Source organism: Pinus tabuliformis, chromosome 6 (assembly GCF_031772625.1).
Source record: "Pinus tabuliformis cultivar Carrire ecotype Pingquan chromosome 6, CPIR1, whole genome shotgun sequence".
Lineage (NCBI taxonomy): Eukaryota > Viridiplantae > Streptophyta > Pinopsida > Pinales > Pinaceae > Pinus > Pinus tabuliformis.
In genome coordinates, this window is record NC_142292.1 from 685,474,679 (window position 1) to 685,490,451 (window position 15,773).

General features: G+C 35.2%; 1 protein-coding gene across 1 annotated transcript; it reads right to left on the reverse strand.

Annotated features, from left to right (window-relative positions):
• Positions 1-905: 905 nt before the first annotated feature.
• Positions 906-1,403, reverse strand: LOC149260511 (uncharacterized). The gene has a single exon (XM_089459674.1). It carries the CDS (start codon positions 1,401-1,403, stop codon positions 906-908), a length of 498 nt encoding a protein of 165 aa, XP_089315800.1.
• Between the last annotated feature and the right edge of the window lie 14,370 nt (positions 1,404-15,773).

Sequence of the window (15,773 nt, forward strand, 5' to 3'; positions counted from 1 at the left end):
TATATGGTATTAGTCAAGACATATTGACTTCAATTAATATTCTACTATTCTAGTGCAATGGTCAAAAAAATCCTTTCTCATGAACAGTGTGCATAATAAATGGAAACTAAGCAAAGAGGAGAAGTTAAGAATGCACGGTCAAGTAATTTGAGAATATTAAAAGAAAAAATGAAAATATATTGCTTTACTAGATTTATATAAAAATTATTTTGAGCTCTAGAGGTTATTTTTTTTAATATTTATATATTAATTGAATAAATAAAATTATGGAATAGGTAAGATAAATGATATATTTTTAGGTTGAGATTTCAAATTAATTTAGTTTCATTTTAATTTTGGATTTTTTAAGTATCGAGAAGATCAAATATTTCTAAATGTGAACTTTTTTTAGTGTGCAAAATTTGTGGAAGAGCTTGTATCTCGAAATATTTGATCTTTTTCGACATTTGATAGATTCAAAATTAAGGTGGACCTAAGTTGGTTTCACTCTAAGATTAATACGATAATTTGCAATTTACTCAATTTCCTCACTTGGTTGAAAGTATAGAGAATATTTTTTTCAGCACGAAAAAAAAGCTATATATTTATATAATGTTCATGATAGTGGATAATATAAGCATACATGGCTCGGTTGATAAAGCCGTTAGCAGGGGCAGATGTGTGGACCCCGCCACATCTTGAGATTAAACAAAAACATTAGAAAGATTTCTTGTTCAGCTACAAAATGATTGTGTGGAGATAGATACATATGATCAATAGATATAGAAAACAAAATGATTCTCATGACAACAAAATATATATGTGCATACCTTCGCTGAGAGATATGCCAAAGTGTGTGCAAGTATTAAAAAACATACCAGATATTTTCCACTGATAGAGAGTTATATACCCAGAAGACAAAAATCCTAGATCTGGAAGCTGTTGTTGTCCGTTGTGATCTGCATCCTCCAAATGCCTTGGGGAGAAGTTAGGCCCATTTTGGATAAAGCATCAACTTTTTTGTTTTTGTTCCTGTCAATATGTGAAATAGTATAGTCCCTCTTGGTGTTCCATAAAGCTGCAATCCTGTCCAGCCATCCAGCAAGATGAATGTTTTTTATGTTGTGTTTTGACAAAACATGATCAGTTATAACCTTTGAGTCTCCATAGATTTGCAAATTCAGAATATCAAGAAAGATACAAAAAGAAAGAAGACCAGTTAATGCCACTGCCTCAGCTCTGTTGTTAGACCCCGGTCCAGCATGCCAATAAATTTCAAAAGCCTGACCATCTGCTAAATTGATGAATACACCACATGCGCACATCTCGTGTTGTGTAGCTCCGTCAAAATAAGCATATGGAGAAGCCATGGTCATTGATGGCATTTGTCTTAATCCATTCCTGTTCCTGTCCACTGATGCCATTTGGCTTCTACCATTCCTATTCCTGTTCTGTCTGGACAAATCAAGGGCGTTGTATAGAGATATGATAGATAAAACTACAGAAGAGTTTGATTCCACTTTGGAACTGAAGATCATGCCATTTCTCCATTTCCATATGGCCCAAATGGTCAATATTGGGATGGCCCGCCATTCTTTATTTATGGTGCTCCATCTTTTAAATGCTTCAAGAATGGATGGGAAGGAGTAGTGAGTGAAACCATAGTGAGTAGCAAGATTCTGCCAGATAGGCTGCACTTGTGGGCAAGTGAGAAATAGATGTATATTGTTTTCAGTGTTATTTCTGCAAAGAAGGCAAATGGCAGGCCCGTGCCAATTTCGTTTTTGTAAATTTTCCCAAGTGAGATTCCTATTGTGAAACACCAGCCATGCAAAGATTATGATCTTGGTGGGGCATCCCATTTTCCAGAAAGTTGGAGGAAAGATGTCTCCAACATTACCAGCCTATGAGATAAGAAACTGTAGATATATTTTCTTAACATGGACTACCAAGGAGCCACCCCATCCCTTCCATATAAGAAAGTCTTTATCCTCAGAGCGATATATGTCGTGGGCGCGCAGCGAGGATAAAATAGCATTCCATTGAACCTCCATGTCATCTCGGAGCTATAATTCGTTCACAGTTTTCCAAATGGGAATGGCTCCTTCCCATTTTCGAATGGCACTGGCCCAGAAGAAGATACCCCTGTTGTGGAGCGATCTCATTAACCGAGGAGATACATGAATTTTTCCAACCCCTCCAGCAAATTCATCCCATCCTATCATAATCTTTGCTCCAGTCTGAAATTTCTAGGTTAGATTTTGCCTGAAATATGGTCCCAGTTTCCTGAAGCCTCTCCAAATAGTAGATCCAAGTGTGGACCCTATGTGATTTTCCCTGATCCAAGTGGATGGTCGAGCTCCACAACGAGTCACCCATAATTTCTTTCCACATAGATTTGCAAAGAAGTGCCTTCCTGAAATGCAATAAATCCAATATGCCCCATCCTCCCATATTTTTTGGGTGCGCCAGCACAGAAAGTTTGGATAGGTGGTATTTATATTGGTCTTTGTTGCATCCCCATATAAAATTGGCAATCATCCTATTCAAATTGTTAATTATAACAGATGGGATATAGAACAGGTGCACCCAATAGACCATTGTTTGTACAAGAACAGCTTGAGTCAGGATCATGCGTCCTCCTTTAGATAAGCATATATACTCCCATGCTGCAATTTTCTTGTAAAATCGATCTGTAATCCAAGACCAATCTGCCACCCGATATCCTACTGATTTCAGATTAAATCCCAAATATTTGAGCCCATTCCGAAGTGGAATAGCTTTGATGTTGAATAGCTGAGTAAGGAAAGGAATCAGATTCCCATTTATGTCTTCAACATGAAAGGATGATTTCCCTTCATTAACAATCATGCCTGTAGCGCATTGGAATCTTCCCAATATCTCATGTAAGCAAATCCAGGATGCTCTGCACAGAATTGCAGTTATGAGAATGTCATCAACGAAAAAATTGTGGGATATGTATATCCCTCTACATATTGGAAGGGGCCGACAGATATTTTGCTGAATCGCCCTCTTGATATGGAGGCTGAGAGAGTCCATCACTAGTATGAAAAGGAGTGGAGACAAGGAGCATCCTTGCCTAAGCCCCCAAGCTCCCTTAAAAAATGGAGTAGGGAATCTGTTGACTAAGACAGCATAATTAACCTCCACCACACACGCCATGATCCACCTGGAACACCTATTTTCAAGACCAATCCTGGCTAGTAGACATCGAATAAAGCCCCAGTCCACACTGTCGTATGCCTTTTTTAGATCTATTTTTAAAATAGCAGCATCCAATTTTCAATGAAGATCAATGTAAATCTATCTTCTTTAGATTTTAGTTTTTTAGTATAGTCACACAATTTGTACATGATCAAAATTATGTATATGTATATGTTTAAGATGGATCTAATCATTTTAAATTTACTCAATTTTTTTAATTTGTTGAAACATAGAGAATATTATTTAAAAGCAATTCTATAGAGGAATAATTTCAATAGAAATCAAGTAATAATGTTGAATCAATTACATGTACATTGAAATCAATGCATCAATGCATTTATTTCATTTGATGTTATTCATGCAAGTAAAAATATCTTGATTTTATCATGCATAATTTAATATTTTGTGTATCTAATTGTTTAAATTTTCATTGCCCAAAAACATTGGAAAGTGATATCCCACTACAACTTTGGCTGTAAAATGCAACTACTTCAATATTATGAGAATATATAGATTACATTCAATTATATGAATTTAAAATTAATGTTTAGGTTAACTCTGTGTGTGAGAGAGAAATATTAGATAATGAATTCCTAATTAATATTCTATATTGACCTACTATTAAATTAAATTTATATGTCAAACATTTATTAATAATAAAATTAAACAATATTTGATAAATAAACATTAAATTTTCATGTGAAATCCATAATTATGGCAATCAGCGGAATATGTTGCATTTAAAAAAGAAAAAAAAAAAAGAGCTCATAATTAGTATCATAGAAATAAAAATATAATTTATTCACAGTCATGAAAAATATGTGAGAATAATTAATAATTAATTATGACTTGTTAGTTACTGTAAAGGATAATAATCATGAGAAATTAAGAAATGATGAGAAGTACATAATTGCTATCAATTAATAACCAATAACTCATACTTTTTGATAATGTATTTTTCACTTCCTTACTGTTTAGTTTTTTGATATCACGCAACTAAAAGGTGGGTCTATTGAAATTCAATTTCCTTCAAACATCATTTCTTCTTGACATGAGGTAATTGGATATTGATATAGTCATCTATATGGATTGCTACTCATTTTAAGTTGAGATTCTGATTTGTTGTGTCTAGTACATGAACTTATTAGGCTCATTCTAAGTTAAAATTTGTGGAAATTAAAGAGTTTAAGCAGTTTCATAAAATGACAACATATATAAAAAATATTAATGTTAACATCTTATTTTTGTTTTGTTCCTGACACAAGTGTACCAACTAATTATTCACAAACCATATAAAAAATGATAGAATTACCTAATATGAATTATCAACGTAACTATTATTATGGAATGTGAAATACCTAATATGAATGTAAAATGTGGATAGGGTGGACAATAAGATATGTATATGCCATAAAATTTATCTTAAAGTGTTTTTTTCTATGTTAATATCATCCTTTCCTCAATTACTCTTGTTGTTCCCTTTAGCAATTTCCTCAGTGAGTTTCAATTATTTGATTCGATTTATTGAATTTCATTTTTTTGTGAGTGACTGTGTGTAATGTGTAACAAGCTTGAAATTGAGAAGACTTATTATTTTTATTAGTTTTTACTTTTCATTTTTTTATTAATTATTAATTTTGACCTAATGCTTCACTATGACATCCCTTATACTAGGCTATAGGCATCTCTTAGTGTAATGATAGAGAGAATGACCATATCTTGCATTTCTCACAATTTCTTCACATTATAAGGGTGTTTGTAAATTTAACAATAATCTAATTTAGCTAATTTTATACTATTAATTTGGTGTTAATGGGAACTAGATAAGTATTGGGATGGACAAAATCAAAATGCTAAGCTCTCAGAATAAATTCAACCAAGTTACAAACAAAATAAAATTGTATGTATGTTTTAGACTAGGTTCATAGTTGGAGCCAAAAATTGTTGATGAAATGAAAAAGGAGCTTACAACATATTATTAAGGAAATATAGTAGTTACTATTGATACCATTGGGAGATGAATATATGCTTACTACAATATCCCTAATGGTAGTATCCATCTTCTTTAGAACCAACAATTTCTAACACGCCAAATGAAGAAATATCTCATCGATGCCAATAAGACAATTGTTCTTCAAATCATGTGTATCTGTATTAATGTTGGGATATTTTCATTTAGTGCAATGTCAATGCTACAATTCATGCTTCATTGTATTTCGCATCCCCCCCCACCCCTCCCAAAAAAAAGAACAAAAAAAATCAAAGGTATACAAATGAATACTAAACGACATTGCCCTTTCCTTTGAAATTTTTGAAATGGTTTCACATTATAAGGATAGCTTAGAAATCTATACAAAGTATCATAGAGTTTCAAACCAAGTATTATGGAGTAATAAAAACCAACACCTCCTATGTATTATTGGTCAATATTTCCTACACATTAACCTTCCATTAAATACAACAATCACATGTTTATTTATCTAGATCATAGAGTAGATAAATTCAAAGATACATATATGAATGCATTTGTTATGATTCTTGTTGATTCAAGCCTATATTCCCTTCAAAGGACATTGATCCTTCCTTTTACTAGATTCTCTTTATACAAGCTTCTTAAAATGGCAATACTTTGTGCTTTCACCTTGATTAGCCAAATATTTTGACATGAAAAATAGGTATGCTCGGACCATGAACATGGGAATAACAAAAAATTAATTTCAATAAATATGCTACATAAATAAAGTAAATTCAATATGTTGTCCCATTCTTCTAGAAAAGTAACATGAATCTACAACATAAACATGACATTATGTGTTCACATAGAGGAGATTCAATTAAACAAATTTGGACCTCGTGACCTATAGTTATAGGTAAAAAAAAAATAGGAAAATGTAGAGAGGAGATGATTGTTTATGTAATGGTTCATCTACATAAAATAATTGGTTTTGGAACAAAAAATCTATCTCAAAACCAGGCATTAGATTGTTTCAACAACTTTCGTGTGTATACAAAGTTTCTTGCAAGCCTTGATAATTTTCATCATTAATATTACCACACAACCCAACATCGAGCATTTTAATTGAATTTAACAAAGTCTTTGATTGACACATGTGAAAATTCTAATATGGTAATGCCTTAGTGGACGCATAGTAATGCTTTTATTAATAAATGTACAAATCAAGCAATGTTGAATTCGCAATAGAAATTATTAAATAAAATGCTTCTCATAAATAATATAACTCAAATTGTCATGTGAATATCTTAGATTGACATGACTATTGCATTCATTCCTCAACAAGAACCAAGCCTTAAGACTTAGGGACCTTCTTTTTTCCTCAAATTTTAGTTTTCTTTTGCTTTTTATTTCAATGTGATGATTGGTTGAGGAACGTTTTGATTTTAATGCTCATGAGGTTTTACCAAGATGGTGGATAATGACTTGCTTAATATTTTCTTTAGAACCTCAATCAGTTTTGCATCTTACCCTTTGGTGTGTTCTTCATCCTTTACTTTTGAATTTTGTTTTTGATTACCATGTTGATGGGCCAAAATGTTCCACCAATGGTAAAGGGATCTCCTTGGCGCAAAGTCACAATTAGACCTTACACCATTTGGGATATGAGTCACATCTGGTATGTGGGCCTGACTACCACCATGTTTTCTTTGAAAAATGAATTGGAACAAATGAGTAATGCATGAGAAAACTAATAAAACTTCTAAAAAAACAAATTAGAATAGCTTTATGAAATACTATGAAAGTAAGATACAAAATACATTACTAGAACCAAAGAAAGTAACATGGATCATTAAAGGAAGGATGTTAGCATACTTTAGTTAAGATACATGAATAAAAGGAGTCATTTATCAATTGAGAATTAGTTTGCAACCAACAATGACGATAAAATCATAAGTAGCATGCAACCTCAAATTAGATGCATTTTGTAACTAATGAAATAGTTCATTGACTCTAGCACATGTAAATGCAAGCACATATCATCGAATCACCACAAGATAAGTCCCACAATTCTCAACAATACAGGCATGAAATTTTTTCCTTGGCTCAATAAGCTACTCAATATTAAGATTAAATGTCTATTGCACCATTACAAAAAGCACCCATGAAGTCCAATAGTGGAAATGTTAAGTTATCACTTGATATCTCAAAAGAATTTATAAGCTCTCCTAAACAAAGTGCTCAAAATGGAGTCCAAAACTAAAAGCCCTTTCTAGCTATCCATGAGGGTATATTTATACAAAATTTAGGTGACTTCTCACCTCCTATGACCTTTCAACTTCCCTCACGACTCTTCATCTTCTTTGACCTTTAATTCCTAAATGAATTTTATTTCTAAATCATAATATTAAATTTACTTTCAAAATAAATTTATTTACAAATTATAAGGAAGTTCAAGAGACAAAGTTCCTTCATTGACCCAAACCCATGAAAGCCATGTTAGGAGCCTCTTTTTTAAAATCTTGTGTAAATGCATGTACCAAGCCTTATATTTGGAAGCAGTGGATTGGACCTTTGTTGAACAAAAAGATCCAGCAAAAAGATCCTCAAGTCTAGTTGTATCTGATATGAAAGCACAAAGAGTTTACTATGTAATCTAGTTGGTCCCACAATTTATTGTGTGATAGCTTATTTTGTCGGTTCCAAGTAATCTTGAGAAACTACTTGCTTAATCTCCTTTATTCTCTCTTGAACCTATTGCTAAATCTCTTCTTCAAGTCTTATTGTGCCAATTTCACTAATATAGGGGATTTTTTTCTCCTCAACCAAAGCTTCAAATTCATTGTATTGTGTTTGATATGCATTTATTGTTGTTGTTGTATCCTTGGCCAATTTCGCATGTGATTGCACAAACATCTTGATTCTTGTCCTATCTCTGTTAGCGCTCATTCTATGTTTTCTTGGAAGCTCTACTGGTGCATCTGGGTACCCTTTTCTCGATTCAAAGACATATTCCATATATGAGAAGGCTTTCTTTATTAATGCTCCTCTTCCATTTATCTCTCCGAGTAATCCTAACAATGGGGATATTTTCTTATGAAGGGTGATGATTCCTTCATAAACTGGCTTGATGAAATCTTTTATGACTTTTATCTCCTCTGAGATGGATACCTTGAAATCTTCTTTATGTGCACTTGAGTTTGAAATAACTTGGTTCTTAGCACACAACTTGTCTATTTCTTACTGTGACTTAACCAATTTTCCATTCAACTCTCTCATTTCACCCACCAATCATTCTATATTATGTGCAATGGCAGCAGAGAAAGAAGGTATGGTAGGAGCCATGGAAACTAGGTTGGCTTAAGTGTTAACCACTATAACTCTGTGACTAGTCACCGATGCAGGGTTCTTTGGATCCTTTACTAAGTGTTTCCTCCTCTCTTGCTATATTTTTTTCTTGAATGCATCAAACCTGAAGTGTGAAAGGTCCAACACTTTCTCTTCCTCCTCAAAGGCACTTCATGTTTCACCAATTTGAAGGTGCCCTCCAGTAATAAGTGTGGGATGTTGAAGATCCAAAGAGGGTATAATCTCTTCTAGCTGCAAGTTGGGAGACTCGGTGTCTTCTTATTCTTTGTCTGCTAGTTCTTAAGTAAGGAGCTCATCCTCTAGTTGTTTGGCTAATTCTTGCTCCTCCTTCTTTGCTTCCTCTTCTTCTTTCCTTTTTCGTTCTTCTTCTTCAAATTTATTTCTAGTTTCTTCTTCTTCCTTCTTTTTTGTTTCTTCTTGTTGTCTCTTCTTCTATGTCTCTTGTTTTTTCCTCTCTTCTTCTTCTTTTTTCTTCCACTCTTCTTCCTCTTGCTTTTTCCTATTCTCCTCTTCTTCTTTCTTCTTTCTCATCTCCTCCTCAATTTACGTTTTCCTAGCCTCTTCCTGTACAACTTTCTTTGCCTCTCATTCAACCTTTTTCTTTTTTAATCTTTCTTTCTTGGCCTCCTCTTCATGTTTCCTCTTTAGCACGACTCTTCTTTATTATAAATACATTATTTCTCAAGAGTCCCCATCTGAAGGTTCAATGTTATTTGTGGACTGGGAAGTACAAATTCTTAAGGATGCTTCCAAGGCTTTAGAAGCACTGAAGAAGTTCTTGACCCCTTCCTCATCTTCATCAACAAGTGAATCATATGCCCAACTATAGTTGGCAACTTTGCAATGTTTGGTGGTGATGACTTTCAGATCGTGTCTATGGAAGATCGATTCACCATTCCTAAATGGTTAATACAATAAGCCCCGATATTCAAAGGAAATGTGGGCTGTTGTCCCTCAGGAAACCAATTTCTATGTTGTGGAGAAATTATGCCTAAGACATTAAAGTTTTATTATGCATGTCACTCATTTGTATAAAGTGTCTTTATCTTGAGGAGTATGAAGAGAATTATCTTAAAACCCTTGACATATAGCTGATATGAAAATTTCAAGATGTCATGTGGTGCTGGATACAAATGTTGTGTGAAGAATACTTGCAAAGATTAGAGGAAATATGTTGTGCTTAATAGAAAATATTACCTTTAACTTAGAATAAATACAGAGAAAGAAGCTTTAAACATGGGAGCGCTATTTTAAGGAAATTTAACTTTATTCACAGAAGCAAAAAAAGACCCACAGCTTCATTACCATATTTAAAGACAAAAAGAGACAAAATGACACATAACAGAGAGATTACAAATCATACCCAACACCGTATGGAAAACTCTTGATTCTTTCATTAATCATCAATTCATCAAGTACAAAATTGTGTACTCTTCAGATTCTCAAAAATCTGACCTTTTCCTCTTTGATTTTCCTTCCTTTTATACATCATGGGATAGTTGGTAACTACCAAAAAACTGTCGAACTACTTAACTACTTTCTAACTGCCTAAAGTAAAAAGTCATTTTAAAATATTACATTGGAGGGTAAAAGACACCTCACTTTTCTTAGGAAATAAAATAACATAAAACAAAATGGAATTAAATTATGATTTCTTGTTGTTGGTCACTGTTAAGATTGGTGGCTTGAGTAGATGGCCTTGCTGGTGTATCTTTTGTCGGTTCTATCATCCACTCTTTGCATCTTCTCCACAATGGTACATTCGACTTTGATGCTTCTTCCAATTTGTTGAGTTCCATTCTGAATGATGTGATCCTACTATAAGTAGGCTTGTCTGTAAACAAAGTCTTCACCAGCAACATTCCAAACCTAGCAGGGATATCTGCTACTACTACATCCATTACTAAGCTTCTGGCTGGGATCTGGGCTAATGACACCACCATATCTTTAATGACACCAAGACACTTGACCTTATTTGAATCGAAGGAATATAGGTCTTTGTAGGTCTTAGTGATTTGTAAATTCAGTTATTTCATTACTGACAGTGGCATGAGGTTATGCGAAACTCCAGAGTCAAGCATACAGTTATGCAAGATCAAGACACGAATCAATAAAGAAATGTAGAAAGTTGGGGTTGAAGAATATAACTCCCCGACATGTGGGCCAAACACAACTACAGGTTTATCTTCTTGTAGATTCACAGTATCATTCACATTTACATTTTGAGACAAGTTGATAAACTCAACAATTTCCTTTTTGTAAGCTGGTGTCTTGACCAACTCTGTGAGAGGTACCTGAATTTTTATTTTCTCCAATTCTTTAGTGAGACTAAATGCATGGAGTTGTCTTGCATTCCTTTCTATTTCTTCTTCACTTCTCCTCATAATTGGAATTTCTTCTGGAATGGAAACAATTATTTCTAAAGGAATTTTATCAGTTTTATTTTGAGAAGTCTCACCATGATGCATCTAAGTCTTGCTATTTACACTCTGTTTTTTCTTTCCTTTATTCAACTATTTTGCAAGTTGTGCCTCTTGTGGAGTCGCCTTTTATAAGGGAACAAAAACATGCTGCTCACCTTCATTTTCTTGAACTCTAGATCTTTTTCTTGATCTCAAGTCATACTTCTTATGCAATTATGCCTGCATGAAATCAGTAAACTACTTCCAACACTCATCAGTTTCATTTTCATCAAAAGTGATCTTTAGAATATTATTCTGACGCTTCACCAAGATCTGCCTCTAAGTAGAGTGGTGCTTGGACTTGATCTTGGTCCTTTCTTTCCTTCTGCAAAATCTGCAAAGATTGCCTTCTATATTGGGGATTAAAACCTCTGTTCTGTTGTACTTGCCTTTGAGACTTTTTATTCTCCAATTCCAATTTAATCAATTTGCTAGAAATTTTTTTTATCACCTTGTTCATATCCCCCAATGTTTGATTTTTAGATGATTCCTCTTGGGCCTTTCCCTTATCTTGTGCAGGTTGTGTCTCTGGTGCTTTGCCTGTAACCACCAGACTTACTTCTATCTCTAGAGCATCAGTTTGAATCTGGTCAAGGGTTTGGGATCTTCTCTCCTGTAATGTGAATCAAAGTATAATTCAAATGCCCCTACAAAAGTCACTTTTGCACTAGTAGGAGGGGGCTCGATATCCACTGGAAGACTGTTGTAAAGCTTATTAAACCTTTTGATGAAATCAACAATGATTTCATCATATTTCCTTTTGATAGAATTGAATTTTGTATGCTAATATTCCTAATCTCGCTTCTCTCCCCATCTCTGGGTGAATTGGAACTCCATCTTCCCATGTAGGGATAAAGTTATTAGCAAGACCTTTAAACCATTTTCTTGCTTCACCATCTAAAGATTGCACAAAAAGTCTTAAAACAACATCCAGATGTTCAACACTGAGATATTCTGCAAAGTTATAGAACACCGCTATATGTTTCTCTATTGTTTGCTCATATTCCCTTGTGAAATGAGGAAGAATAATTAAGTATTCTTGAGGCATCGGATTCAGTTGTTAAGGCAACTGAATAGGTTCATACCTATTCAGCAAGAATGTAGGTGATGCCATGTTTGCACTGGAACTTACTGAACCTTGAGTACCAGCAGATGCAGAACTTTCCTGAAAGGTAAATGGAGTATGAAAAGGAAGTAATGTAGATATTGGTTCAGGTTTTACAACTATAGCAGATATATTTTCAGGTACTAAAAAAAAGACAGACTCTAAAGACTGTTCTTGAAATTTGGGTTCTTGAAATGAGGTGGATGTAAAAGGTGATTCTTGATCAAGAAAAGGTAACCTTTTGGCTAAATTTTTGAGTGAAAGATGTACAGAACTACTGCCAGGTGTAGACAGTGTGGGACTTGGTGTAGATGGATTTTTTGGTTTCCAAACCCTCTTAGAAACTAATCTCTCTAGATTTGAAATAACTTGAGCTTTCTACTGCGAGGTATTTGACCTCTTATGAGGCCTTTTTGAAGCCAGAGTTTCAATTCTTGTTCAATACAACCAAATATTTCCTTCTCATTGAACAACCATAGGAAAATATTAAAACCCACGGAAAAATGTTCTTGTCTTTGATCCCCGGCAATGGCGCCAATTAATGTTGTCCCTCAGGAAACCAATTTCTAGGTTGTGGAGAAATTGTGCCTAAGACATTAAAGTTTTATTATGCATGTCCCTCATTTTTATAAAGTGTCTTTATCTTGAGAAGTATGAAGAGCATTATCTTAAAACCCTTGACATATAGCTGATATGAAATTTTCAAGATGCCATGTGGTGCTAGATTTTGGATGTGGAGCATTATTATTTAGAGGTCTTTGTTTCCAGCCAGATGTATACCCCAGGAAGATTGTACACCCCTCCAAGATTGTAGGTAGATGATCTGACGGTAGAATTTATGTTTAGTTTAGGGTTATTTTTCCCTAGAAGGCGACCCCTCTCTTTATATGAGGGCATTGTATTGAGGCTATGTAATAGATGTGTATCCTAAGAGTGATAAATAGAGAGGTGAGACTGTGAGAGAAAACAGAGGATATTATAGCAGATCTATTGTAGGTTGTGTCTCTTCATTTTGCTAGATAATAGAAAGGAAGGACTAGCTGTTTGAGGTGGACGTAGCCCAAACTGGGTGAACCACGTATATCTGTGTCTCTCTGGTTTTTGTAGGTTTTAACCCTGTACAAAAATTACCTACATACAAATTCTAAAACACAGAAAATAAACAATGCGATAGCATAACACATAAAACACAGAGATTTTCCCTTCGATCCCAAAATCGGGACTACCAGCTTGATTTTCATTATGTTCTTTTCAATGTTATAATACATATTTATACATGCTGAAGCATCCAATATCATGGACCTAAAACCATCGTGTCTAATACCGTGGACCAAAAACCATCGTCCAATACCATGGACCGAAAACCATCGCGTCTAAAAACATGTGCGAAAATCATGCACAAAACCATAGGTGGGTCTGCCCATCCTAACATAGGGTCCAAAACCAAAACTTTCGGGGCGCTGCCCCGTACCCCATAAAGTGGGGTTACGGGTACATCCCAAACCCCCTATGACCCCCCCCGCTACACAATCAGAACAACGAAGGGGGGCTCTGTCCCCCCCCATAACCCCCCGGTTAACTACGTGGGCTAGTCGTGGAAAGAATATAACACAACCCAACATTCTCCCACTTGTTGTTTTCTTTCCACAGGGGGCCACAAGAGAGCTTAGTCATTTTTGCAGCCTTGAAATCCCCATTGTCTCTCTACACCAAGAGAACTTCTCAGAGCTCACATATTTTGTCAATGCATTTGCAGTATTCTTCAAAGTGTCCACGTTTACCAGCAACACCTTTTTGTCTTCTATCATATCCCTCACAAAGTGATACTGAACATCAATGTTCTTTGTCTTTGAATGATATGCGAGGTTCTTTGCCAAGAAAATTGCACTTTGGCTGTCACAATCTATCCTTATAGCTCCATGTACTAACCCCATACTTGAACACAATCTCTGCAACCAAACTGCTTCCTTGCTTGCATGAGTGGATGTCATGTATTTTTCCTTTGTAGTTGATAGTGCCACTATAGATTGTTTCTTACTCATCCAACTGACTGCACCTCCAAATAGGTTAAACACATAACCACTTGTAGATCTTCTCTGCTCCAGATCTCCAGCCCAGTCTGCATCAACAAAGCCATGAATATCCAACACTCTATACAATCCTGGTCTTCCTTGGTAGCACAAACCATAATCACTAGTGCCACGCAAATACCTGAAAACCTGCTTCACTATTGTCTAGTGCTCCTTCCCTGGTTTTGACATAAACCTGCTCAATACTCCCACTGCATGTGCAATGTTTGGTCTAGTACAGACCATTGCATACATTAGGCTACCGACTGCACTTGCATATGGAACACGGGACATGTCCTCTTCCTCTTCTTGTGTCTTGGGACACTATTTAGCAAATAACCTCACACCTATAGGAATAGGAACCTTCACTGGTTTACTATCCTGCAATTAAACCTCTACAGTATTGTCTCGACATACTTCCTCTGGTTTAACCAAAGCTTCCTCTTTGTTTGATCTCTTTTAATTTCCATGCCCAAAATATAGTTTACAACACCAAGATCTTTCATGTCGAATTTGGAGGACAATTGGGTCTTCAAATCCTAGATAATTTCTTGTCATTTCCAACCAGCAACATATCATCCACATACAAGACTAGATAAATAACACGGTCACCAATTAATTTAAAATACACACAGTGATCTGCTTTGCTTCTGGTGAAGCCAAGTCCCCATATAAATGTATCAAAATTATGATACCACATCCTTGGTGATTGTTTTAACCCATACAGAGACTTCTTTAACTTGCATACTAGTTCTTTCTTACCCTTCACCGCAAAGCCTTCAGGTTGCTTCATGTAGATCTCCTCTTCCAGATCCCCATGAAGAAATGTTGTCTTCACATCCATCTATTCTACCTCAAAATCAAAAAGCAGCAGCAACAGATAAAAGTACTCTAATAGAAGTTACCTTGGCAACAGGAGGAAAAATATCACCAAAATCAATTCCCGGCACCTAGGAATAAGCTTTTGCTACCAACCGAGCTTTTTATTTCTCCACTTTTCCTTCTGCATTTGTCTTCTTTTTGAACACCCATTTTCTGCCAATGGGTTTCCTTCCAGTCGACAACTCCACCAGATCCCAAGCCTCATTTTTGTGCAAAGATGCCATTTCATCAACCATGGCCTCTTTCCAGAGTTTTCCATCCTCTGAATCCACTGCTTCCTTCACAGTGCTGGGATCATCATCAATAACAGATAAAGCAAAATTTGAACAGAAAGTAGACGGAATATACCTTTCTGGCTGCCTTCTTTCTTGAACTGATCTTCTCACACTTGGAGTTTGTGGCTCTTCATCTTCTGATTCCTCCTTTGCTGTAGAGTCTGATTCTTCCTCCTTAAGCTCAAACTCTATCTTCTCAGGTTCCTTTGGTTAGACTTCATGTTTAATAACATCTTTCACCTCTCTGAACACCACATCTCAGCTGTACACAACCTTCTATGTGACTAGGTTCCAAAGCTTATAACCCTTTAAACCATCCTTATACCTAAGGAAAATGCACTTTCCAGATTTACTATCCAGCTTGGTTCGTTTCTCCTTTGGAACATGTACATATGCATCACATCCAAATACCCTTAGATGTGAAAGAGAGGGTCTCTTACCAGTCCATTCCTC

Excerpts from the sequence above, each read along its gene's own strand:
- LOC149260511 (XM_089459674.1), bottom strand. The coding sequence starts at position 1,403 with ATGGCATCAGTGGACAGGAACAGGAATGGATTAAGACAAATGCCATCA.